Source organism: Balaenoptera borealis (genome assembly GCF_965194805.1).
Source record: "Balaenoptera borealis genome assembly, chromosome: 12".
Taxonomy (NCBI): Eukaryota; Metazoa; Chordata; class Mammalia; order Artiodactyla; family Balaenopteridae; genus Balaenoptera; species Balaenoptera borealis.
In genome coordinates, this window is record NC_138869.1 from 29,933,625 (window position 1) to 29,961,403 (window position 27,779).

Here is a 27,779-nt window from a genome sequence, read left to right on the forward strand (position 1 = left end):
CAGTCGCGGACTTCTTCCACTTCCGCCGCCGCCGCCGCGGGTCTGGGCTGAGTTGCCGTTTGTTCCGAGCCGCTATCCTCGCCGTCGCGATGCCGCTGGAGAACCTGGAAGAGGAGGGTCTGCCCAAGAATCCGGACCTACGCATCGCGCAGCTGCGCTTCCTGCTCAGCCTGCCGGAGCACCGCGGGGACGCGGCCGTGCGCGACGAACTGATGGCAGCCGTCCGCGATAACAGTGAGGCCGGCGCGAGAGCCGAGTCAGCGGCCTAGGCCTGGGCGGCCCCGCGCTCCCGAGCCTGCGGGGTTTTCCCCGACGGGGTTCGCGACCCCGGGGCGCCCCTCCGCCGGGGTCCCCGAGACCAGACCTGGCCTTTCCGCCCCTCGGGGCTTTCCTTTTGTTGGGCGCGCCCTCTGGGACCGCCAGCCTTGCCCTCAGAGGTTTGCATCTCTGTGCGCCTCCACCCCTGGGGCCAGCCTCGGTCGTGGGCGGGGGGGGGGGGGGGGGTGCGGATCCCGAGGTGTTGAGCCCTGTGCCAGGCACGGAAGAGAGACATGACTTACTGTCATTAGCGACTGGTCTCGGGGACTTCAGCATTGCGGGTGGAGGGGAAACTTGGGTCGGTTCCTTTCGCCCTTCCTAGCAGTGAATGGCAGCGGGCCCTGTACCCTTGTACGCACGGGTCTGAGTGTGTGTGTGTGTGTGTGTGTGTGTGTGTGTGTGTGTGTGTGTGTGTGTGTAAACAAGCTTAGCCTTTCCCTTGCTGGAAGACTCTGGGGGAACAGAAGCCGCCGAGAGGCAAACCGAGGTTGTCCTCCCCCGGCCCTAGTACAGGGCGGCGGTGACAGGCTTGGCCCTGATGCTGACCGCCCAGCCCTTTACCAAGCTCTGTCCCATCCCTTCCTCCTGGCAGGTAGGCGACTGGTGGATGACCTCGCAGTTGTGTACGAGGAAGGAGTGGGTAGACACTGAGGTTAGGGCAGGACGGGGCCTCACTCCTAAGTCACATCCCTCTTGTTCGCTCTCAGACATGGCTCCTTATTACGAAGCCTTGTGCAAATCCCTTGACTGGCAGATGGACGTGGACCTGCTCAGTAAAATGAAGAAGGCAAATGAAGACGAGTTGAAACGTTTGGACGAGGAGCTGGAAGATGCGGAGAAGAATCTGGGAGAGAGCGAAATCCGAGACGCGATGATGGCAAAGGCCGAGTACCTCTGCCGGATAGGTGACAAGGTGAGTGAGATGGTCTCCCCTCTCTGTACAGCCTGAAATGGGCACTGTTCAAGGTTAGTAATGTGTCATTTTAAAAATTAACGTCCTTTTCCACCAAGTGCAGAGGTAACCTGCTTACCTGAACTAGTGAATCAGTGCAAAAAATTAATAAAGAAAAAGTTAGTAGTTTTCTTGCTACACCCATTCTGTCACCTGCCCCCAAACAGCAGCCGCTGTATATTCTTCCCCCCCTCTCTCTATGCCAATAAAACAAGTGCCTGTTCGGAGATGTTTATTTACTGTTTTTACAAAATTGGGATCATTCTCAGTAGTTCACTTTTGTAACATATCCTGGTTGGGAAGCATTGGTTCTGGTGCATTTTGAAAATTATTGTTTACACAGGTAATCGTCTCCTTATACGAAACTAAAATATTATAGTTAATGCTGAAGTTCTGTTTGGTTTTTCTTTATTCTCTATCTCCTCAGAGATAATCTTTTAAATTCTTTTATTGTACATTTACAGGCATGTGTATGTACTTGTAGAAATTAGGTAGTATTGGTTTAAAAACTTTGTTTTGAATAAATGGAATCATAGTGTACTCATGTTGTCCCGTTTACTTTTTCATTCAGCATTATATCTGAGTGACTTCCCATATTGATGTGCATAAATCTTGCTCTTTCTGGTTAACTGCTAGCTAGTAGTCCATTGTAGGGCTATGCTGTAGTTTACTTAGCTATTCAGTGGTTGGGGATGTGTGTTGTTTTCAGCTGTTTTTGCTAGGACAAGCCACTGCTGTAAAAACATGCCTGTGTGTGTGCCTCTTTGTGTATATATGCTCATGTTTGTCTAAGGTGTATTCTATGAGATGAAATCTCTGGGACGAAGAACAGTTTTTATCTTAGTACATGTGGCCTGTTCTCCTGCACAGCAGCCAACCTAATTTATACTGCACTATCAGGGCACAAGAGCGATGCCCGCAAGCATCGGATCTTTTAAACTTTTTAACTTAGTAGTTCTGTAATAGTGGTTAAGAGGATGGGCTTTGAATGTCCTAATTTTAAGCAGTGCACCCTGAAGTATTTACGTAATGGATGTCATGGTGTCAATATAAATAAATTAAATAGTGTGAGCTCTTGGATAAGATTGCCTGGGTTGTATTTCTGACTTCAGTAATTATGATTTACTCCTCTGTATGAGCTTCCTCATCTGTTAAACAGGGATAATGATAGTCCTTTAGGGGCAAAGAGCTTAGACTAGTGCCTGCTGCAAAGTGCTAAAATGTTAAATGATATGAGCTATTATTATTTAGTTTAAATTTAAAACAAGTTTTTTTCTTCTGATTATAAATTTAGGGTTTAAAAAAAAGAAGCTTTGGTCATTGTAAAAAGTTGGAAAATACAGAACAGTTTAAAAATAGCTGATAGCTTGTGTGGCTTTCTAGGCTGTGTGTGGTTTGCTTTGGTTTGGTTTTAAAGAGGATGCATTATTACATGTGAATGAGAAACTTAAAGCTTTTGATTCAGGCCTTAAGGAATTTCAACAAGGATATGTTTGAATCAACATCAGGGGGTTGTAAATCGGTGATGTTCTAATAATATGTTCCATGTTTGTTAAATAGCATCCTTCTAAAAAGAAGAGTTGTCTTTTTTCCCTCCTGTTTACTTTCTTGTTTTAATATTTTATTTTGTGTACTATTAGTAAATAACGGACTTAGTGGATTTTTATTATTCACTGTGTTGTATCGATTATAGTCATTATTCTTTCCGGTGCTCAGTTTGTTACAGGTTTGTTAGTGCAGTTTCCTTCAAGATGGTTTCTTGGTCCTTTTGACATGATCTCCTTGGTCTTCCTTATTTTGTCATACAACAAGATGTCACAGGCTCACCTGTTATTTTCACTCTCCAAACCTGGAATCATCCATTTCTCCTAGGATCCCTGGTTTCTTTTATTGGGGGATAGTGTTTAAAAACCGAGATCTTAGTGCTGGGTGTGCCCATTACTGTCTTGCCAGTCTCTTTTTAGAAATGTATGAGGCATAACTAATAATTACATAAAACAAAGCCAGACACATACTAAAAAGTACCAAGTATAAGCAGATGATTTTATTCATGTTCATTTTTTTTGTTTTTGTTTTTGGGGGTGGTTTGTTTGTTTTTGTTTTGTTTTGGGTGTTTTTTTTTGCTGGTGGTGGTGGGTTTTTTTCTGTTTTTTGGCCAGGCCACGTGGCATGTGGGATCTTAGTTCCCCAACCAGGGATCAAACCCATATCCCCTGCAGTGGAATCGCAGTCTTAACCACTGGACTGCCAGGGAAGTCCCACATGTTCATGTTTTAAAAGCAATAAAAATTTTATTCCACAATGATTTGAGATAGAATTGTATATTTAAATACTTAATTGTGTTCTAGTAGTCAGTGATTAAGATAAAATTTTTATTACCCTTTAGGTGATAAGATTGACAGTTTACAGTAATTTTACAGTAGTGTATTTTAATTGTTAAAGGGAAAAATATTGAATATATAGAACAAAGAAGAATATTGAAATAATGGTGAATAAATTATGAATGTGTTTCTTCCATTGTTTTCTAGAATATAAGTATATGCTTAGATACAGTTGATGTATTTTTTATAAAAGTGGAGAGAATCGTATAAGGAACCCCATGCAATTATCCCCCAGCTTTAACAAATATCAGCTCATGGCCATACTGTTCTATCTCTACTCCTACATGTTTCCCCAACTCCTTGCTAAGAAAATCCTAGACAGCTGATAGCTTTTGAAACTTTTAACCTTTTCTCACCTGTTGCCTTGGTTCTCTTGACAGGAAGGAGCTCTGACAGCCTTTCGCAAGACATATGACAAAACCGTGGCCCTGGGTCACCGACTGGATATTGTGTTCTATCTCCTTAGAATTGGCTTATTTTACATGGATAATGACCTCATCACACGAAACACAGAAAAGGCCAAAAGGTGCATTTTATTTTTTCATTTTTTTAATGTTTTATTTATTTATTTTATTTATTTATTTTTTGGCTGTGTCTGGTCTTAGTTGCGGCACACGGGATCTTTGTTGAGGCACGCAGGATCTTTTCGTTGTGGCGTGCGGGCTCTTCGTTGTGGCGCGCGGGCTTCTCTCTACTTGTGGCATGTGGGTTTTCTCTTCTCTAGCTGTGGTGCGTGGGCTCCAGGGCACATGGGCTCTCTAGTTGAGGCCTGCAAGCTCAGTAGTTGTGGCGTGCGGGCTTAGTTGCCATGCGGCATGTGGGATCTTAGTTCCCTGACCAGGGATGGAACCCGCGTCCCTTGCATTGTAAGGTGGATTCTTTACCATTGGACCACCAGGGAATTTCCCAGAAGGTGAGTTTTAGCAGTGGGGATTTATTCCCTCTAAATTATGATGCTACAGATAGGAAATTGATGTAAGAAATTTGCCTATTTTCTTTTGTTTCCAACTAGTAAATTTGGTCAAATAATTAATGTTCTTACTTACAGAAATGTTCTCTTTAAAAATTTCTTTTTGGTTTAAGTTGTTAAAAGCTGTTTTCTCTTTCATAATAACACAAAACTTGTAAAAAGTGGCACTGTTTTTTTCCAGATCATCACCTTACTGTTTTGTATTTTATAGCTTGATAGAGGAAGGAGGAGACTGGGACCGGAGAAACCGCCTAAAAGTATATCAAGGTCTTTATTGTGTGGCTATTCGTGATTTCAAACAGGCAGCTGAACTCTTCCTTGACACAGTTTCAACATTTACATCCTATGAACTCATGGATTATAAAACCTTTGTGACTTACACCGTCTATGTCAGCATGATTGCTTTAGAAAGACCAGATCTCAGGGAAAAGGTAATGACTGAATCATATTTAAAGAATACCCCGTGCTTTTCCACCTTAAATACACAAAAATCATTAAAGCACATATTTGTTTTTAAAAAAAATTTCTAGGTTATTAAAGGAGCAGAGATTCTGGAAGTGTTGCACAGTCTTCCAGCAGTTCGGCAGTATCTGTTTTCACTCTATGAATGCCGTTACTCAGTTTTCTTCCAATCATTAGGTAAGGATAGAGTTGCTCGTTTTGACTGTCTGTCTTCATCTTATTCCTGACCCTGTTTGCAGATAACCTAAGATGATTTTTCACATATATGAAAAATATAGTGTGCAGATAGCTGTAGGTCTTTGGTTAGTACAGCTAATCTTTTGCCCATCTTGTTTATAGGGGGGTTAGCAGACTTTGATCAAGTGCTTTTGTGTGGTCCAAGAGGTAAGATTGATGTTTACATTTTTTAAGGATCGTTTAACAAAACAGGACAAAGAAAGATATGTGACAGCTCTATGGCTCTCAGCGGCTAAAAATATCAACCGTCTGGCCCTTTGCCAAGGAAGTTTGCCTGACCCCTGGTTTAGAGTCTTACTGGGATGTAAGGCAGAAGTGAGCAAATGGTTCGACGTACTGAGTTTTAGAATTGAGATCTTGAATCTCTTTTTGATTGAGTTGATGTTAATTGAGTTGAATTCAACAATGGGTTATTTATGCAACAGCTAAATCTTTGTGCCGATTTGCAAATCATTTTCAAGGGATGTTGGTTGAGAAAATCTGTTGAAAGTGCTTGTGGTGTTCAACCCAGGGGTCCTTCCCAGATGATTTTCCTAAAACTTAAAGAACTTGGCATTGATAATTCTCTTGTTTGTGCTGCAAGTTTCAGGAAGTATTTGGTTAATAAGTAGGTAGAATTTACAAAACATGGGATAGGAGGACTCCAAATGATGGTCTTCTATGTTTGGAGTAGGTATTGGCCCAGTGTTTATGGAGTGCTTTCTGCATAAAGTTAGGCTGCTTTATGGGAATTCATACTACTCCCCTCATGCAGTGTGGGAACAGGGCTCCTCAGGTGTGAACGACCTGCATGGCCCTATCTTCCCATATGTGCACGATGGGTGGGTTTGCACCCAAGATGTACTGCAGAATTGCCCTTCTCCCTTTTTTAGGCGTGTGGATCTCGTCATTATTCTGCTCAAATGTGGCGCTTTTCCCTTCTTCCTTCAGTCCAAAAATTTTAAAAATCCCTTCTCCACATTCCTGGAGGTCTTATTTTATGCCCCATCCTCTTTTTTTATTGAGATGTAAATCACTGTAAAATTCAGTATTTTAAAGTGTGTAATTTCAGTGGTTTTATTAGTATGTTGACAAGGTGTGTAGCCACACCACTGATTCCAGAACATCTTCATCACCCCAAAAGATGTTCTGTACCCATTAGCAGTCACTTCCCATTCCTGGTCCCAGCCCCTAGTCTTTCTATCTCCGTGAATTTGCTTATTCTGGACATTGCATATAAATGGAATTACACAATATGTGGCCTTTGTGCCTAGCTTCTTTTGCCCAGCATAATGCTTTTACTGTCATCCATGCTGTAGCATGTATCAGTGCTTCATGCAGTTTATAGCTGAGGGATAATGCCATTGCATGGATATACCACATTTTATTTATCCGTTCATCAGATGATGGATACATTATAAATAATGCTGTAATCAATGTTTATGTACAAGTTTTTGTGTGGACACAGTGTCTAGTTTCTCCTGGGGATATACCTAGTAATGGAATTGATGTGTCATATGGTAACTCTTCAATTAACTTTTTGAGAAACTGCTGAACTGTTTTCCAAAGCAGCTACACAATTTTACATTCCCACCAGCAGTGTGAGAGTTCCAGTTTCCCCACATCTAATACTTGTAATCGTGTGTCTTTTTGATCATAGGCATCTTAGTGGGTGTGAAGTGATATCTTACGGTTTTGATTTGCATTTCTCTGATGACTAGTGATGCTGCATATTTTGTCATGTGCTTATTGGTCATATGCCCTATTTTTACTTACTTATTTAATTTTTTTTTTTTAATCTTTATTTTTTTATTTTTTGGCTGTGCCGCATGGCTTTCAGGATCTTAGTTCCCCGACCAGGGATCAAACCCACGTCCTTGGCAGTGAAAGCACAGAGTCCTAACTACTGGACCGCCCGGGAATTCCCTGCCCCATTTTTTAAACAGCAAATTATTTTGTGATTCTTTTTTAGAGTTTTTCTCTACTGCTACTTAGGATAATTAAAAGTAGACCTTATGCTTTTTTCCTTTGTAGTGATCTTGACACCAGCACAGTGCCCGTATATTATTGAGTGCTCTGTGTAACTGTAATTTAAGAGAAAAATGGGGGGAAGTGCTATCCTAGTGTGATGAAATTGATGGCTTTTGGAAACTTTTGAATGGTTAAGGTAACCTCTTCCCATCTTCCCCGTCCCTACTGGCAACCTTTCATTTAAACAATTTTGGATTAAACTTTTTATATTTACCAAATTTACTCATTTCCCAGATATTTTTTTATTTTTATTTTTTAAAAATATTTTAATTTTATTGGAGTATAGTTGATTTACAATGTGTTAGTTTCAGACGTACAGCAAAGTGATTCAGTTATACATATACATATGTTCATTCTTTTTTAGATTCTTTTCTCATATAGGTTATCACAGAATATTAAGTAGAGTTCCCTGTGCTATACAGTAGGTCCTTGTTGGTTATCTGTCTTATATATAGTAGTGTGTGTATGTTCATCCCAAGCTCCTGATTTATCCCTCCCCCTCCTCATTTCCCCTTTGGTAACCATAAGTTTATTTTCGATATCTGTAAGTCTGTTTCTGTTTTGTAAGTAAGTTCACTTGTATCTTTTTTTTTAAATTAGATACCACGTATGCGTGATACCATATATTTGTCTTTCTCTGTCTGACTTACTTCACTTAGTATGATAATCTGTAGATCCATCCATGCTGCTGCAGATGGTATTATCTCATTCTTTTTTTGTGGCTGAGTAATACTCCATTGTATATGTGTACCACACCTTCATTATCCATTCCTTTGTCGATGGACATTTAGGTTGCTTCCATGTCTTAGCTATTTTAAATAGTGCTGCAGTGAACATTGGGTTGCGTGTAACTTTTCAGATTATGGTTTTCTCCAGATACATGCCCAGGAGTGGGATTGCTGGATCATATGGTAATTCTATACTTAGTTTTTAAAAGATCCTCCATATTGTTCTCCATAGTGGTTGCACCAATTTACATTCCCACCAACAGTGTAGGAGGGTTCCCTTTTCTCCACACCCTCTCCAGCATTTATTGTTTGTAGACATTTTGATGATGGCCATTCTGACCCTTGTGAGGTGATACCTCATTGTAGTTTTGCTTTGCACTTTTCTGATAATTACTGATGTTGAGCATCTTTTCATGTGCTTTATTGGCCATCTGTATGTCTTCTTTGGAGAAATGTCTATTTAGATCTTCTGCCCATTTTTTGATTGCATTGTTTGTTTGTTTGTTTTTGACATAGAGCTGTGTGAGCTGTTTGTGTATTTTGGAGATTAATCCCTTGTAGGTTGCTTCATTTGCAGATACTTTCCCCCATTCTGTGGGTTGTCTTTTCCTTCTGTTCATGGTTTCCTTTGTTGTACAGAAGCTTTTAGGTTTAATTAGGTCCCATTTGTTTATTTTTACTTTTATTTTTATTTTCATTACTCTAGGAGGTGATCAAAAAAGATATTGCTGTGATTTATGTCAAAGAGTGGTCTGCCTATGCTTTCCTCTAAGAGTTTTATAGTGTCCGGCCTTACATTTAGGTCTTCGATCCATTTTAGGTTTATTTTTGTGTATGGTGTTAGAGAATGTTCTAATTTCACTCTTTTACATGTAGCTGTCTGGCACCACTTATTGAAGAGACTGTTTTTTCTCCATTGTATATTCTTGCCTCCTTTGTTGTAGATTAATTGACCATAAGTGCCTGAGTTTTTATTTCTGGGCTTTCTGTCCTGCTCCGTTGATCTATATTTCTTTTTTTGTGCCAGTACCATATTGTCTTGATGACTGTAGCTTTGTAGCATAGTTTGAAGTCAGGGAGTTTGATTCCTCCAGCTCCATTTTTCTTTCTCAGGATTGCTCTGGCTATTCAGGGTCTTTTGTGTCTCCATATAAAGTAAAAAAATTTTTTGTTCTAGTTCTGTGGAAAATGCCATTGGTAATTTGATAGGGATTGCACTGAATCTGTAGATTGCCTCGGGTAGTATAGTCATTTTGACAATATTGATTCTTCCAATCCAAGAACATGGTATATATCCTTCCATCTGTTTGTGTTCATCTTCAGTTTCTTTCATCAGGGTCTTACAGTTTTCAGAGTACAGGTCTTTTGTCTCCTTTGGTAGGTTTATTCCTAGGTATTTTGTTCTTTTTGATGCGATGGAAAATGGGATTGTTTCCTTAATTTTTCTTTCTGATCTTTTGTTGTTAGTATATAGGAATGCAAGGGATTTCTGTGTGTTAATTTTGTATCCTACAACTTTACTGAATTCATTGGTGAGCTCTAGTGGTTTTCTGGTAGCATCTTTTCTATGTATAGTATCATGTCATCTCCAATGGTGACAGTTTTACTTCTTTTCCAATTTGGATTCCTTTTATTTTTTTCTTTCATTGCCGTGGCTAGGACTTCCAAAACTATACTGAATAGAAGTGGCGACAATGGACATCCTTGCCTTGTTGCTGATCTTAGAGGGAACGCTTATAGCTTTTCTCTGTTGAGAATGATGTTAGCTGTGGGTTGGTCATATATGGCCTTTATTATGTTGAGGTAAGTTTCCTCAATTCCCACTCTCTGGAGAGCTGTTCTCATAAATCGGTGTTGAATTTTGTCAAAAGCTTTTCCTGCATCTATTGAGATGATCATATGGTTTTTATTCTTCAGTTTGTTAATGTGGTGTGTCACACTGATTGAGTTGTGGATATTGAAGAATCCTTGCATATCTGGGATAAATCCCACTTGAGTATGGTGTATGATCCTTTTAGTGTATTGTTGGATTTGGTTTGCTAGTATTTTGTCGAGTATTTTTGTGTTTATGTTCATCAGTGATATTGGCCTGTAATTTTCTTTTTTTGTGGTATCTTTGGTTTCATGTCAGGGTGAGGGTGGCCTCATAGAATGAGCTTGGGAGTGTTTCTTCCTCTGCAGTTTTTTGGAAGAGTTTCAGAAGGACAGGTGTTAACTCTTCTCTAAATGTTTGATAGCATTCGCCTGTGAAGCCATCTGGTCCAGGACTTCTGTTTTTTCAAAGTTTTTTAATCACTGTTTCAATTTAAGTACTTGTGATTGGCCTGTTCATATTTTCTATTTCTTCCCAGTTAAGTCTTGGAAGGTTGTATCTTTCTAAGAATTTGTCCATTTCTTCCAGGTTGTCCATTTTATTGGCATATGGTTGTTTGTAGTAGTCTCTTATGATCCTTTGTATTTCTGTGGTATCCATTGTAACTTTTCCTTTTTCATTTCTCATTTTATTGATTTGAGTCCTCTTTTTTTTCTTGATGAGTCTGGCTATAAGTTTAGCGAGTTTGTTTATCTTCTCAAAGAACCAACTTTTAGTTTCATTGATCTTTTCTATTGTTTTCTTCATCTCTATTTCATTTATTTCTGCTCTGATCTTTATGATTTCTTTCGTTCTACTAACTTTGGGTTTTGTTTGTTGTTCTTCCTCTGGTTGCTTTAGGTGTAAGGTTAGGTTGTTTATTTGAGATTTTTCTTGTTTCCTGAGGTAAGATTGTATTGCTGTAAACTTCCCTCTTAGAACTGCTTTTGCTGCATCCCAAAGGTTTTGGCCCATCATGTTTTCATTGTCATTTGTCTCTAGGTAATTTTTGATTTCCTCTTTGATTTCTTCAGTGAGCCGTTGGTTGTTTAGTAACATATTGTTTAGCCTCCATCTGTTTGTGTTTTTTACAGTTTTTTTCCTGTAACTGATTTCTAATCTCATAGTGCTGTGGTTGGAAAAGAGGCTTGATATGATTTCACTTTTCTTAAATTTACTGAGGCTCGATTTGTGGCCCAAGATGTGATCTGTCCTGGAGAATGTTTAGAAGAATGTGTATTCTTCTGCTTTCTGATGGATGGAATGCTCTCTAAATATCAATTAAGTCCATCTGATCTAATGTGTCATTTAATGCCTGTGTTTCCTTATTGATTTTCTGTCTGGATGATCTGTCCATTGATGAAAGGGAGATGTTAAAATCCCCCGCTATTATTGTCTTACTGTCAATTTCTCCCTGTATGGCTGTTAGCATTTGCCTTATATATTGAGGTGCTCCTGTGTTGGGTGCATATATATTTACAACTGTCACATCTTGGATTGATCCCTTGATCATTATGTAGTGTCCTTCTTTGTCTCCTGTAACAGTCTTTATTTTCAAGTCTATTTTGTCTGATGTGAATATTGCTAGTCCAGCTTTCTTTTGGTTTCCATTTGCATGGAATACCTTTTTTCCATCCGCTCACTTTCAGTCTGTGTGTGTCCCTAGATCTGAAGTGGATTTCTTGTAGATAGCATATATATGAGTCTTGTTTTTATATCCGTTCAACCAGTCTTGTGTCTTTTGGTTGGACCATTTAATCCATTTACGTTTAAGGTAATCATCAATATGAATGTTTTATTGCCATTTTGTTAATTGTTTTGGATTTGGTTTTGAAGGTCTTTTTTTCTTCCCTTCCTCTTTTGTTCTCTTCTCTTGTGATTTGATGTCTATCTTCAGTGATGTGTTTGGATTGCGTTTTCTTTTTTGTATCTCTCTTGTAGATTTTTGGTTTGTAATTCCCATGAGGTTTTGATATGGCAGTCTGTATATGTACAAGATCGTGTTAAGTTGCTGATCTCTTAATCTCAAATGCATTTCCAATATCCTGCCTGTGTACTTTCCTCACAATTGCTGGTTTTGATATCATATATACGTGTGGATGATTTCCTACCGTTACTTTGTATTTGCCTCTACCAGTGAGCTTCTCCATTTGTAATTTTCTTGATTCTAGTTGTGGCCTTTTCTTTTCCGCCTAGAGAAGTTCTTTTAGGATTTGTTGTGAAGGTGGTTTGGTGGTTCTAAATTCTGTTAGCTTTTGCTTGTCTGTAAAGCTTTTGATTTCTCCGTTGAATCTGAACTAGAGCCTTGCTGGGTAGAGTATTCTTGGCTGTAGGTTTTTCCCTTTCATCACTTTAAATATATCATGCCCCACTCCCTTCTGTCCTGCAGTTTCTGCTGAAAAATCAGCTGATAATTTTATGGGGGTTCCTTTGTATGTTATTTGTTGCTATTCCCTTGTTGCTTTTTATATTTTTTCTTTGTCTTTACTTTTTGTTAGTTTGATTAATATGTGTCTCGGAGTGTTCCTCCTTGGGTTTATCTTGTATGGGCCTCTCTGTGCTTCCTGGACGTGAGTGAGTGTTTCCTTTCTCACGTTAGGGAAGTATTCGGCTATAATCTCTTCAAATATTTTCTCAGGCCCTTTCTCTCTTTTTCTTCTGGAACTCCTATAATGTGAATGTTGGTGCATTTAGTGTTATCCCAGAGGTCTCTGAGACTGTCCTCATTTCTCCTCATTCTTTTTTCTTTATTCTGTTCCGTGGCAGTTATTTCCACCATTCCGTCTTCCAGCTTACTCGTTCGTTCTTCTGCCTCAGTTATTGTGCTATTGATCCTCTCTAGTTTATTTTTCATTCCGGTTTTTGTATTGTTCATCTCTGTTTATTCTTTAAATCTTCTAGCTCTTTGTTAAACATCTCTTGTAACTTCTCGGTCTGTGCCTCCATACTTTTTGAGATCTTGAATCATATTTACTGTCATTACTGTAAATTCTTTTTTTCAGGTAGGTCACCTACTTCCTCTTCATTTAGTTGTTCTTATGGATTTTTATCTTGTTCCTTCATCTGAAACATATTTCTCTGCTGTCTCGTTTTGTCTGATTTTCTGTGTTTGTGGTCGCCTTTCTGCAGGCTGGAGGATCGTAGCTCGTCTTGCTTCTGGTGTCTGCCCTCTGGTGGGTGAGGTTGGTCCTGAGGCTTGTGCAGGCTTCCTGGTGGGAGGGACTGGTGCCTGCTCACTGGTGGGTCTTGTCCCTCTGGTGGGCAGGGCAGTGTCAAGGGGTGTGTTTATAGGTGACTGGGAGCTCAGTATGGCTTTAGGCAGCTGGTCTGCTGATGGGTGGGGCTGTGTTCCCATCTTGCTGGTTGTTTGACCTGAGGCTTTCCGGCACTGGAGCCTGTAGGCTGTTAGGTAGGGCCAGGTCTTGATGCCAAAATGGTGACCTCCAGGAGAGCTCATGCTGATCAGTAGTCTCTGGGGCCTCCCCCCAGAGAGTATTGATTGGTGTGAGCCACAGCCAACCCCTGCCTCCTCAGGAGACCCTCCAAGACTCATAGGTAGGTCTAGCCCTGGCTCTTATGGAGTTGCTGCTTTGTGCTGGGTCCCAGTGTACATGAAACCTTGTGTGCGCCCTCCAAGAGTGGCATCTCTGTTCCCCCCAGTCCTGTGGAGATCCTGTACTCAAGCCCCACTGGCCTTCAAAGCCAAATGCTTTTGGGATTCCTCCTCCCAATGCCAGACCCTCAGGCTGGGGAGCCTAATGTGGGGCTCAGGACTCTCACTCTTGTGGGAGAACCTCTGGGATATATTTATTTTCCAGTTTGTGGGTCACTCACCTGGCAGGAATGGGATTTGATTATGTTGCAACAGTGCCCCTCCTGCCGTCTTGTTGTGGCTTCTTCTTTTCATTGAGTGTGAAATATCTGTTTTGGTAGGTTCCAGTCTTCTTTATCAGTGGTGGTTCAGCAGTCAGTTGTGATTTTGGTGTTTTTGCGAGAGTAGGTGAGCTCAAGTCCTTCTACTCTGCTCTCTTCTCTGGAATCGAGTGGTGGCTTTTAGTTTGGATGCTTGCTGCCTCTTTGGTCAGTGTGTGCTGGCTGTTACCCACTTGATATGGGTGTGCAGGTATAGCGGCCCTTCCCAGTATAGCGGGGTTAGCACTCGGTGCCTGCTGGCGGGTCTCACATGGGTGGCTGCTGTCTGCACACTGCTGGGACAGTGGGGGCCGGGCCTGGTGCCTGCTCGCGATTTCCCAGATATTTAAAATACAAAGGACAGATAGTTAAATCTTTTCGACAACAGTCATCATTTGTATCATTTACTCCTTTTGTGTACTAAGGCATGTAGCATTTATTTGGTTTTATAATAAGCCTTTTTGCTTCTCCAAATATACATAGACTTTGTACTTTAAAATATTTTATTTGAAAGAGAAAATAGCATCCTTTTCTGGGTAATACCTGATTGTCTTCAAAAATTAAAAACTGAGATGAGAAAGCCCTACGTCCAAATTCATTTACACATTCACATACACAGAATTCTTCTGGAAGAGAACCATTTTAAGATTGTTATATATCCCTCCAGAACTTTTATTCATTATATGTACTTTAAAAATCAGAAAATAACACACAAAAAAAAACCCCAAAGTTTTTTGTATACATGGAAAGTTTTCAAACAGTATCACAGAAAGAAGAAAAAGTCTCTCTCTAGCCTTTGATTGCCTGGGTCCTTTCTCTAGAGGCAACTACTGATTTCAGGTTCCAAGGGTGTCCATCCAGGGGCATTTGTATCCAGAGGTATAAGCACGTAACACCTTTAAACACGTGTGGATGTATTTTACATGCAGTTTTGTAAGTAGGTTTTTTTTTTCTTTAAAATATAATGTATCTTTTTATGTCTTTTAGAAATAGCTGGTTATTGAGTCAGTATTTTTAAGTGGCTGTCAGGCATCAGACACTGTGTATGTAATGGCACATCAAACAGGCGGAACTCCTTGCAACTGCCAGTTATCCTTTTTTAAGGACCTTAGAACTTCAGTGTATTGAAATAATGTATTTTCTCTGGACCTACTGCCTCATCCTTTGATAGGCCTCTCAGTGACTAAGTGGCCCAGGCTTGGTCATTGCCCTTATCTCTATAATTCCATCATCAAATACATATGGATGGCAGTGATTTCCAGATTCGTGTCTCCAGCCCCACACTTGCCAGTGTGCACCAGACCCAAGCCTTGGGATCTTCGACTTGGATGTCTGATAGGGGAGTCCACCTCAACCCTGCCAAAGGGTAATGTTTGAATCCTTCCCTCCCCACCTCCACACACACTTACACCCACACACACACACACACACACACACACACATACACACCAACTCAAAAAAAAAAAAATTCTCCTTCTCCAGGGATTATCTTGTTCAAGCCAGAAACATAAGTATATTCTTGAATCTTTTGTCTTGCTTACCTTCCATATCCTTGTAGCTGTCCTCCTGCTACATTCTGAACCTGCTCTCCTTTCTGTTCTTGGGCTTAGCCAGGCTCTTCCTGCCTTGGATCTTGGCATTCTTTGTGTTGCTCTAAGCCTCCTGCTCTCTGCAGGGCAGGTTCCTCAGAGAAGTCTTCCCTTTTGACTCCAATCCCGTGGAAGCCCTCCTGTTCACTATCACATCACAGTTTTATTTTCCTTACAGAACCTGTTCTTTTTGGAGAGTATCTTCTTTATTTGTTCATTTATCTCTTCTCTTTGAAAATTTAGTTGCTGTGGCAGCAGAGATCTGGTCTTTTGGTTTCCTACCATATCCTCATTATTCAAAACAGTGATAGATAGTAGATATTCAGTAAAATAATTTGCACTTCTGTGTGTGGATTGCTCATTAATACTTTGTATACACTTTATAGATAAAGGCTGTTAACTTCTATCATGTTATAAATCCGTCCTCCAGTTTAATCAGTTTATCCAAAGGGAGGTTCTTATAATTTGTCATCTTATTCATTGCAGCTTTTGTGGAACAGGAAATGAAAAAGGACTGGCTTTTTGCTCCTCATTATCGATACTATGTAAGAGAAATGCGGATTCATGCGTACAGCCAGCTGCTGGAATCATACAGGTCGTTAACCCTGGGCTATATGGCAGAAGCCTTTGGTGTTGGTGTGGAGTTCATTGATCAGTAAGTTTAAATAACATCATGTCAATTTATTTTTTACAGTTATCTTTGCATGTGTGAACTTGTATATTTTCTCCATTTACATTGCTTCCCTCAATTATAAAAAAAAGATCTAAGAATTTTTCTTTCAATATCAAAACAATCATATCTGTTATCTCTGCTTTCATGATGTGTTTCTACTGTAGTAGCAAAGATGGAACAGAAGTCTACTTTTAATAATAACTGGAGCAGAAGTCGTCTCTGTTACATCTTCGTGAACCACACTGCTACTACAGTAGTGACTCTTAGGACCTAGTGTGAAGTATAAGATAGAGAGCTATTTCCTCTGCTTACGCCTTACAATTTTTTGGTTGCTACTGCAATTCTGGGCAAACTGGTTGTTAAAAATGGAACTTTCAGCGCTTGAATCAGAGATTCATCAAATATGTATTAAAGCCTTAACTGAATGGGTTGGCATTGTTTCAGGTCTCCCTCTTCATGGAGTTTCATTCTAGTTATGGGGAGAGTTGGCAAGTAAGCAAATAAACGTGTAAGTCATTTCAGATAGAAGTGAGTCTACATAGAGAGAGAATACAATGGCACAGAAAGATGCGTAGCTGCAGCATAGTAGTGGGGGTCGGAGGGTAGCCGTGGGAGAGACAGGCCGTGTATGGCCGTGTAGGGCCTGGTGGGGAACTCGGCTTTTAATCCAGGTGCTGTGGGGAGCCACTGGAGCATTTTAAGCCTCTGGTGGGTAACACGGTTCCATGCTCCGTCTTAGCGCATGCTGGATGGGGAGACCAGGTGGTCTGTTCAGTAGCTCATGGAGGAGATGTTCCTGTGTCTTGGACCCAGGGTCGTGGGAGTAGAGTTGGGGAGAAGTAGACGTTCAGAATGTGAGCTGTCCAGGTGGTGTCTAGATATATAAGTGGCTCCCAAACAAACATTGGCCTTTTAACTTTGAAGATGTAGTTTGCAGTGGCTCACAGTGAAAAAAGCAGTTTTTAATGAAGCTGCATTTCATTTTAAAAGACCACACTCTTTTTAGCCATTTTGGTTTTTTTCTAATATTTTATTATGGAAAATTTCAAACATGCAGAAAATTGTGAAGAGTTACACCGTAAATTCCCATAGATCCTTGATTCTGTAATTTATTAACATTTTGTTATATTTGTTTTATCACCTTATTTTTAACCACTTGAAAGGAAGTGTCAGACACCAGTACATTTCATCCCCAGTCACCTTAGCATGCATATCAATGTTTGTTTATGGGTGGGTGGGTGGGTTTTCAGTAATCTTTACAAAATGCGCAGATCTTAAGTGTACCCAAACTATGGAGCCAGAAATTTCCTCGTTCTCTTCCTGTGAAAGAAAAAGAGGCAGTGATAGTAGTATTTGTTGGGTTATCCATACCAAAATAGAAGGCTGCGCATTCCCTAGGTTGGTTTGGTTTGGTTTGGTTTCACTTCTGAAATTAAGTCTGGTAACCACTGCCCAAGAGCAACTGGTTAGTGGGGTGGGGTGGGGCTGGGGGCGTTATAAATGTGCTTCTCACGCGGCAGTGTAAGGAGTGGCTTACTGTGGTGGGCAGTGCACGAAAAGCGGGCTGGTCTGGCTTCCTACCCTTTAGTTTCTTAACTGTGCTGTGGTGGTGATGAAGCCATGTCCACTGGTTGGGAGCAGCGCGAGGCTCAGCTGAAGCTGTGGATAAGATGCACGGGAGCAGCGCGTACCAGTTAGACACACTGCAGTGTTCTGCGAGTCGTTACGATGGCGTCTGAACTGATGGTACGTGGTACATTTCTGGTGGTATTTGTTTAGTTGTTCCCTTCATGGTCTCAGACCGGCTTTGGAGGCAGAGGTTGTCAGTACCTACCGAGCTGCAGTTGTTGTGAAAGGCCTTGTTTGAAATTTCTGTGGTATCTGATTCACGCCTGGGTTTTCACAGATTGTTTTTCTTCCCTCAAAAAATGATTTTGGACGATTGAACAACCATTGTACTTCCACTTCCTTAGACTTAATAAGATATTGTCGGAGAAGGGGACCAGGCCATTATTTGAATAAACCGGGCCTTCTGTCGACCTGTGTAAGGTTGGAAACCATACCCATGGGCTGTATTCTCCCATTTGTTGGTAGATGGTTTGTCTGGGGAAGGTGAGTCACCTTGGGATATGTATGATTGATTAGCACACGGGGAGGCGACAGAAATGTCATTTGGATCTAGGGAATTGGACTTGAACACCGATTTAGGGCATTAAGGAGACTCTGCTTAGATGACTCTTGGTGCACATAGTTCAAAATGAGCATAACTAGGAGTCAGAGTATGTGATCGAAGTGCCCCCAAAATGGGCACACCACAGATGGCTTCCCGTGGGCATTGAGACTGGTTGTCACTGCATATTTAGGATTTTTATAGGAAGTGATGGGGAAAAGGACATTCCAGATGGAGGAAATAGCAGAGACAGATTTAGGAGCATGGCTGAGAAACCAGCAGCCTAGGGGCACTGGATGGAACGTGTGGTGACGGGCACACAGCCGTCCAGAGCGAAGCATGGGAAGATACTAGGTTGGATCTGAAGGGGTGTCTTAAAGTTGTTTAGAGTCTCTTCTAATCGTCGGGGGTGGGGGTGGGGGGTTGGTAAATGAAGGGCCAAACTAGTCTGGTGATGGTGGGCATGGGGAGAAGCAGTGGAATTGTCAGCCTGGGTGTCAGCAGTTGACTGGGAGGTCTTACCTCAGCAGAGGGCATCCTTGAGTCAGTTTGCTTGTACATCAAGTCTAGTGCTGTTCTCTACATCTTGTTCCTAAATCATAACATCAAGATTTCTTCTTTAGAGGTTTCCCCTGCTGTTCTTTGGATCTGGGTAGGACTCACAGGGCTGGTTATATCTGGTTGGGTAGTTTTCTCTGTGTCCTTCAGTCCCAGAATAATAGGTACCAGTGGGTTTCGCAGCTGCAGTCTGGAGATGCAACTATGTAAATTGCTGGAAAATGAACACAAGTGAGTTTAGAAACAGTGCTGATCTTTTTTAATTTTTAGATTTTTACCTAAAGCCACTCAGTAACATAACTCAAAAACCAACAGTTGAATTTTTAATGAGTATAGCAATAGAGCATGCTCTATAAACACTGTTACACATAGGTCTTGCCATTTTTAAGATAACCTCTAGCTTAAAATCTTCAGTAGCATAACTTCCTCATCTTTCAAGCCCATCATCACCAGATTTTCCAAAATTGAACATTTCCTTATTGAAAAGGAATAGTGGGGCTTTCACCACTGACTGACCAGTGGCAACGACATACTGCAAACATCTTTTAGCCACATTTTCATTTGGTTTTGGACTTGATTTTGGTATTTTGCTGTGTAGAAATTCTCTTTACATAATCGAGTTTATTATTTTTTCCTTACATGGTTTCTGGGATTTGTGATAATTAGGCTGCCTCAACACCATTCCGTAAGCCAACCTTTCCCCACTGACTTGAAATGGCACTTTCATTTGAGATTTGGTTCTTAAGATTTGGAGTTTGTTCTAGTCTCTGTGACAGTAATCTGTCACATTTTTACTTATTTGGAATCAGATTTTTCTTAATTAATCTCCAAATTTAACATAATTCTATTATAAATGGATTATTTTAAAGGAGTCAGCTTTCCGTGTACTCTCTTCGGCAGCATTGGAAAGCTGTCTTCACGTAGCTCTAGTGCATTTCTGAGCATGTCCTGTCTTCTGCGTGTCACGTGGTGGTGGACCTGGGTGGAGGGTTCCACTGCTAATGCTGCTGTGGAGCGGGGTGTGTGACTCTGTTGTTTAAGTAACTGTCTTAAATTAGGGGGTTTGGGTTGTGACGGGATATACTCAGAAATGCCTTTTTTCACATTCCTAATCCGAATTTATTGTGGCACGTTATTCCGTCTTAAAAATAATTTGAAAGCTTTCCTTCCCTCTGTCCTCTGAAGGATTCTGCAGATCCTTAGAGTTCCCTGCTCCAGAAAGGTTAAGTAGAAGGAAACTGGACGGCTTCATCAGGTTTCCCCCCCCACCCCAGTAAAGCTCATATTTTTCCTCCTTATGTTTATTTAATTTTTCTAACCCCTTCAGGTTTCTTCCTGAGCACTTACTGTAGCTGTGGATGGCTTCATTCTTTGACACCTACGCTTCATATGAATAGGCACTTGTAGGGTCACGTTAATTCTGGTAGATAAGACACCTGCAGTACACCGGAGACCATCCTCTCAACTACTGGGCATCAAAATGTTACCTTGGAAGACAAATCATGTGTTTATTTAGTGCAGTTTATTTTTCTAAGAATTCTCTATAAGGCTAACTAAGGGTAATGCTAAAGGCTTTTTTTCCCCTTCTCTCCCAATTAGGGAACTCTCCAGATTTATTGCTGCTGGGAGGCTACACTGCAAAATAGATAAAGTGAATGAAATAGTGGAAACGAACAGGTACTCAAGTTTGTGTATCATTTGTAATACTGCACAGAATAAAGGGCACTCTTAAAAGAAGAGTGCCTTCTTTTTAAAGTAGGTCAACTATTGTTGTTATGGAGTAATGTGACTGGTAAATAATTCAATTTTTTCTTCAATTTATTTATAGACCTGATAGCAAGAACTGGCAGTACCAAGAAACTATCAAGAAAGGAGACCTGCTATTAAACAGAGTTCAAAAACTATCCAGAGTAATTAATATGTAAAAAAAAAAAAACCTCATACACAAAGGATTTCCTGTAGAGGTGCTTACTTTACTTTGTGCCCAGTTGAACTGTATAAAATAAATACTGCGTTGTTTCTTTCAATTTACTTCTTTTGACATCTCTCTCTAAGGATGGGGTCCAGTAAGGTTAAAATAATGTCACATTTGCGTCATTTGAACGTCTCTGGTTTATGGTAAATGGTTACAGAGACTACAGTACTTTACTTGAGTTCAAATCCTGACTCTGCCTCTTCAGTAAAATAGGGGATCATGCATGTCATCTCTTACCTTGAAGCCTTCTGAATTTTACGAAGGGAACATGCTGTATAATTAAACACAGTGCTTAGTACATAGAACAGATGAGAAATGCAGTGTATCATAAGCTTTCCCTCTGAAACAACTACCTACAGAAGATAGATAGGAAGTTACTCCTTTTTTTGGAGGCTACCATAACCCGATTCTAGAATCTGCCAAAAGCCAGTCTCACTGAAGATTTTAGCTATATTGGCAAAGGGAATCTTTTTTCCCAATTATAAACTTACTTAGAGGGGGAGAAGTGCTAGGAAGGAAGAAAATACAAAACCAGATATAGGTGATTGATAGGGCATGGGAGCTCTCTGCTATAGGGTGTCACAGAAGGCCTGTCTAGTACGGTGGTGCTTACAGAAAAAGAGAGAGACCACGAGAGCAATTATCGAGGGGAAGAGAGTAGCTGGAGGTTTGCAGCAGAGGAACGGCCCAATTTGACTTACCTTTTAAGTGTCACCATGGCCCTGAGCTGCAGGGACGATGGGGAGTGGTGGAATGAACCGTAGAGGCGGCCGGATTTGCTGAAAGAGAGGGTCCCAGGCTTGCTGAATGGTCACCTTGACAAGAGCAGTTTTGGTAGAGCTGAGTTAAAAAGAGAATGGGAAATGGCATTTTACTGTAAAAGGAAGGGGAGAAAAGTATGAAGTTTTGATTCATTTTTTTAAAGAGAGCATGTTTACATGCTGATGGGAATGATTCATTAACATATTAGAGGAGAAAACACATGATGTCAGTGGATAATCTGTTGAAAATAACTTGAAACAAACATACATTCTTCATTAAAAACTTCTTGAGTAAAACTACGAGTAATAACAGGTTGGGAAAGCAAAGCCCTCTTGCAAATGAGGTACTTAATGGCAAAACATTAGAAGCACTGCCTTGAAAGTCAAGACAGTGGCAGTCGTCAGTACTGTACTGAAAGAGGGACCAGAGCTGTGCTCTGACAGGAGCTTCCTGCAGGTGCTGTGGACTATTAAAATGCCGGATGGATTTCTAAAAATGCTTATTTATAAAACCTTATTCACAATGATCACTGTAATTTCTTGAAGAAATTGGTAATATAAGTACCCTTACAAAACCCACAACCCTGAAAATCAGTGCTGTTAAATCCAACATATATGGTCATTGAGAACTTACTGTGTTCCCTGTGCCCATTTAAAAATTAGGGCTCTGTTTTCAGCCAGTTATCGCATTGCAGTTCATGCTAGAGGGGAAGAAGTAGGATTAAAATGTCAGTTTCTTAAAATAACTCCTTCCCTCAACTCCCACCTCTAAAAACCACCTGGACTGATGTGATCACACACAGCAACCACGGCTTTTCAGTCGAGGCTTAGATTGAGTGTTGGCCTAGAAGAGAGCAAAAAGCCACAGAACACTCTCCATTCCCCCCTTCCCGGCTTTTTTGTTTGTTTTACCATTTTAGCCCCACCAGCCTAAAATTAGATGAGGATAACAGGTAAGAGATACTAAAAGAAACAAGAAATGTTCTTCACTCCCAGTGCTAGATGGGGAAGCTGAAAACTCTAAGACTGCAGATAAAGGTCCAGGTGAGTAAACTGCCTCATGATGAGTAAACAATACAGTTCTGAGGTGAAGGAGTCCAGTTTTTCCTTTCTTTTCCTGAAAAAGAATATGCTCATTGCAAAAGAAATTCAGGATACTAAAGTCGACTTGCCTTGTCATTCTACCCTGCAGAGGTAATAACACCTATTAATATTTTGATGAATATTCTCTATATTTAGTCCTATGCATATGTATTTTTTAATACAAAATCAGAGTCTCTGTGTTAGCTTCAGAGTATCAAGTTTGGAAGTGAAAATAAAATTGGAACCTAACACATTTCTTTTTAATGTGGCCATGTGGTATAGGAGAAATGAGCACAGGACACTGCAGCTGGAAAACCAAATTCTGATCCCAGCTCTCCTCATGCTGGCTCTCTGATGCTGGGAGAAATTACTTCCTTCAGCCTATTTCCTCAGCTGTAAAATGGAGGAGAAAACCAGGCTTATTATGAGGTTCATTTATATGAAAACATTACAAACTAAAACATATGCACATTAATTACCATGAGTGTTGGTAGAAAGCTGTCACATAAAATTAATAAATTGGGCCATCTAAGCCATGTTTTATGGGAAAAACGGAGAATTTTTTTGTATTTGACCACCTCATTGATGTTTTTCACTTACGTTTGTTACGTAGTAAGACTACGTAGAATGCTAATTTCAAACCTTGGTTCTCTGCTTTTTGACCAGTGGGAGTATTTTAAATCTTGATAAAAGGCTCGTCGAGGAAGTTTTAGGTCCAGGCCTGTATTTCTCACAATTGCAGATACAAAACGTTCAGAAACCCAAAGCAAGTCAGGACGCCAAAGGAGGCTTCCTGAAGCTACCAAGCTGCAAACTGGTCACCGATGGGCTGCAACTGTCATCGGCCCCCTGACCCCCATACGTTTTTAAGAAAAAAAGATGTATGGTTGCCATCTAAAAATTGAAAGAAAATTCAAAAATCACCTCTCATCTAGCTTCTCTGGAAAAATGGACAGATCAGGTTAACTCTGAGCTCCCATTTCCAGTCCAGCCTAATGGCTAGCACATCTCCTCCAGCAGGCCCTGTTCGCCCGGCCTGCCCCTGTTTGTTACCTTACAGCACCTGCCTGTCTCCACTGCCATTTGAGTTTGCTGTCCTGGTCCTACCCCCGTATCGTACACCTGGGGTTGATGATCAGCAGCCTCCGTTAATCACCTAGGAGAATCCATCCAAAGAATTAAAGTCTTAATTTTCTGGTTTTAGCCATGAAGGGCACACATATCACAATATGAAAATAAGATTATCATCAAATGATAGTTTTATTTGCTAAGTGATATAGCGCTAAAACACTTTCGCTATGTTTGTTTAGTCCCTCTTCAGTAGTCTCACTCATAATACACTATTGAAGTACAAAATGAAGTCACTGGGATGAACGATTTTGTCATTATTCTCTAAAACCACCATACCGATTTCTTGTTTCAATAACATCTGTGTATCAAATTTATCCAGTGAGATAAGTATTTATAAGCTTTGTCAAATTTTGGTAATCTATTTCCTACATTAGAAAAAAATAGATCAATTTTTCATTTACTAGCAGTCTTTTAGGAGTGGAAATACTGTCTACAAGCATTTTTGTTATTAAGTGTCTGCACCTGACTTTTACCTAACCCAGTGGCTGCAAGGATAACCTACCGCATTTGTTCACGGAGCGCACACACTGCAGCACACTTAACGTTTCGTGACTGAACACAGGTAGTCTTCAGTAACCTGACCAGGCATTAATAGCAATTGATGGATGGAAGGTTACTGACCATTAGCAAATCAATTGTATAATTAATTCTAAATTAATCCCTGGTGCTGTCTGAAACCTGTTTTTGAAGAAGATTAATAGCTGATACTTGACATCTGTCCCCCTGATTACGGGGGAAAAAAGGGAGAGGGGCTGTGATAATCCTTCATCCTCCTAATTCTACACAAATTTGTAGTTGTTAGTAACAAATGTCACATCTCCACAACGGCTATGGGGGAGGTGAAGTTACATGCCTGTCTGGAAAACATGAAAGGCTCTAATAATCACTGGTTTTGGTTTGGTAAGCCATTTTGCATTATTCTTCTGTTTCTGAAGACCTACAAAGGGTATCAAGAATGTGGGTCACTTTGGTCCAGGCCATTATAACAACCTTGAAGTGTACGGTCAAGGGCGGGGCGGGGGGGTGGGTTACCTCTTGTCATTGGGAAATCTCCTGTAGTGGCATAATTTTCCCTGTGCAGACTGGATGTAAGAAATAAAAGGTACAACTTGCCAGTGAATGATCAACCTCCTGTCCGGCAACTACATATCATAAACCCTGACACTGCCTTGGGGAAGAGACCACTTAGTCAAGACTACCAGTAGGTGGCGTCCTGACAACGGTACTAACCCTCTCTTTTAGAAGTTATCAGAGACCTGCTTTTCCAGAGTGTATCTGCAATTAGTGGATTATCAACACTGGTAAAACTCTACACTTGGTTTTGGAAGACTCTACTTTTCTTGAAGTGCTCTGGCTTAGAGGCTTTTCTTTCATCTACACCTCAGGAACTTGGGGCCAAGATGAAGTCCACTGTTTCCTATTCCCTGGCTCTCTCTCCTGGCCATTATGTTTCCACCCTCATTCAAAATACCTTTTCTTTGAAGCTGCTCACCACCCAGCAATACCAACCCACGGTGCTCACTGCCCTCAGAACTGTAAGTTACCATGTCTCGTCCACTCCAGACCTGAGCAGCCGGCTCCGTCTTCCTCTCAACCCTACCGACTCTGAAATGGACAACGTGCACAGCGACAGCCTAGTTCCCTGGCCTTAACTCCAGCGCTCTTTTTCTCCACGCCACTTCCACCCACTGCCACGGGCTCACCCAGGACCCAGGGATCACAAGCACCTCTGAACAGCTCTGCTTTTGAAACTGAAACCTGGAGTGCCCCTCGGACTCTATGATCCTATTCCTATCCTGATCTATTCCTAAAAGTGCTGTGCCACCATCATAACTCTGGATCGGCCTTGTACATAGTCCTTCTTCATTACTGGCCATATCAAATTGAACATGGACTTTGCTCTGTAACTCTGAACAAATCACTTAACTGGTCTGATCACAGACAAGTTACCTGGAAGGACGGTCGTAAGACGTAACAAGAGGGAAATTGCAAATACAACATCACTAGGGGGCCAGCATGGACTTACATGGCAGCTTCCAGTTCTTCCTTGAAAATGCAGGCAAGGCCATCACTTAGCCACACTCATACTTTTTAATTCTTTGGCAATCTCCCTGCCCAGGTTCTTCTAACTTTTCATCTCAATACCGATTCCAGTTATCCTGGAGAAAGAAGCAGAAGAAAAAAAATACCTAAGTGGGTTGATGGGTTGATAATTAAGACAGAGTCAACTGTCTGAACTTCTAACTCAACCAACTCAACTTCATCCTTCTCTGCCTTCCCTGATCTAATTTTCTACTCTTTAGTACCGCTTCTCCTTCTCTCTTTACCACAATACTCTCTTCTCCAGGGTTTCGTCTTTGGCTGCCTTCTCTCTCTGGGCCATGGAGCATGGGCTGCAAGTTTGTGAAATCCTGGAAATGGAACATAAAATAAAATGTGGGGTGCCTGTGCCTCTGTCAGAGAGAACCTATGATTTCTTTCATGTGATTCTGAGAATCTATGGAAGGAAGGAAAACAAGAAAAAAAGATTTAAGAACCACTGATCTGACAGACCTGAGTTCAAAGCCTGGCAATACCCCTAACTCATTGTGGGACCTTAGGCAAGAGACACCTACCTTTTTAGAAGTTCCTCATCAGTATGATTAGGATCAAACTACCAACTCTGTTCAGGGCTCTGTGAGAGAGAAGGCAGATAAAGTGCTTGGTACCGTATCTGGCACATTAGGCCTTCAACTTGATGAGTATTATTTTAACTAATAATAAGCCAGATAGCTACCTATTTTCCTAGGTGAACTCATCCACTCCCAGTGAAAGACAACCCTCCAATTCTATTTAGGCTCAAACCTCTCTCATAAGCTCCAGACTACACAAATAGCCACTGGGTACTACACTTGAATTTCCCATGGGCAACTCAAATTCATTATAGTATGTTTTCCCTTCTCTATCGCCATACCATGTATTTCATGTTAAGGCTCCTCAACCAGTTTGGCCAAGCTAGAAATCTCTAAAGTTATCTTAGACTCAATCTTCCCTTGAACGTTCAATGAGACCTCAAGTTCTATTGGTTCTACCTTTAAGAGATCTCTGGAATCCGTCCCCACTTTATCCACATGGTCACTGCCTTAGTTTGGAAACTTAATAGCTCTTACCTGGATCACTGCAACAGCTTTATGAATGATTTTTGTCCCAAGGTTCTCACCTGTCCATTCTGTCTTCCACATTTATTGGAGGGCCCTACGTGATGGGGATTTTAAGAAATTATTAAATTATAAGTGTTAGATTCTCCCCTTCCCCCGAAAACTTTCTCTTTGGCTGATGGTCTCACCCTCCCCTGGAAAAGATCCTCTGCCAGTGCCACCTTTGTTCCATGAGCTCCGATTATGGAAAGTGAAGATAACAGGTGCAAGAATCACAGCCTTACCAGGCGAAAGACTCGTTTCAGTCCCACTAGCAACAGGAGCAAGGGTTTCTTATGAGAAAGGGAGGACTGAGAGAGCAGAAAGTGGAGTACGAAAGGGGAGGACCTTAGGCTTGATGTAGGGGAGAGCTCTGTGATGACGACTTGGGGGTTGGGGGTAGGGGCTAAAGACAGAGTTTGAGGCCAGGGTGAAAATGCGAGAAAAAGGGACAGAGATTTAGGTGCTTCTTTGATTTGCCAGAGTCACCAGTAAAGATTTGAACGACTATTACTTCTGCATGTGCTGGGACGGGACCATGAAAACCTCTGGGCTCTGACAGTTACATCTGGTTAAACTGCATGTTCCTGGGGATGAAGGCCCCGTGACATTTAAGGTCCTTGACCATCTGGTGCCAACTTCTCCCACCCTGTCCGCCCCTCCCTTCCAGCAAGCTTCACCCGGAACTGTCCTCCAGTCTGCATTTCTTCACACCTGTGTCAGCCCAGCGTGCTCCCTCTGCCTAGAATGGCCTCACCCTGCCTTTCTGCTGGTCACTTCCCACAGGCTAGCATCCAAGACTGCCAGCCCCCATTCCGTGAACTGGGATAGCCTCCTGCTG

At 41.2% G+C, this 27,779-nt stretch overlaps 1 protein-coding gene and 1 long non-coding RNA gene across 4 annotated transcripts; one reads left to right on the top strand and one right to left on the bottom strand.

The window, feature by feature from the left end:
- Positions 1–5: 5 nt before the first annotated feature.
- Positions 6–20,843, top strand: PSMD6 (proteasome 26S subunit, non-ATPase 6). 2 transcript variants are annotated; one of them, XM_082344805.1, is made up of 8 exons: positions 6–234; positions 1,026–1,231; positions 4,032–4,177; positions 4,833–5,052; positions 5,152–5,260; positions 15,898–16,066; positions 20,412–20,489; positions 20,641–20,843. In XM_082344805.1, exons 1-8 carry the CDS (start codon positions 90–92, stop codon positions 20,735–20,737), a joined length of 1,170 nt encoding a protein of 389 aa, XP_082200931.1. In that variant the 5' UTR covers positions 6–89; the 3' UTR covers positions 20,738–20,843. The 2 variants fall into 2 exon arrangements, with proteins under 2 accessions (XP_082200931.1, XP_082200932.1); XM_082344806.1 differs by lacking the exon at positions 6–234 and adding an exon at positions 241–437.
- Positions 16,073–27,645, bottom strand: LOC309606962. Of its 2 annotated transcripts, XR_014232151.1 has the most exons (11): positions 26,912–27,645; positions 26,378–26,436; positions 26,090–26,259; positions 25,789–25,921; positions 24,795–24,844; positions 24,616–24,699; positions 22,183–23,787; positions 21,489–21,627; positions 20,160–20,299; positions 18,777–19,026; positions 16,073–17,404 (listed from the first exon to the last, which is right to left on the bottom strand). It is a non-coding gene; the product is annotated as an uncharacterized lncRNA (long non-coding RNA). The 2 variants fall into 2 exon arrangements; XR_014232152.1 differs by having other exon boundaries at positions 26,090–27,645.
- Positions 27,646–27,779: the final 134 nt, after the last annotated feature.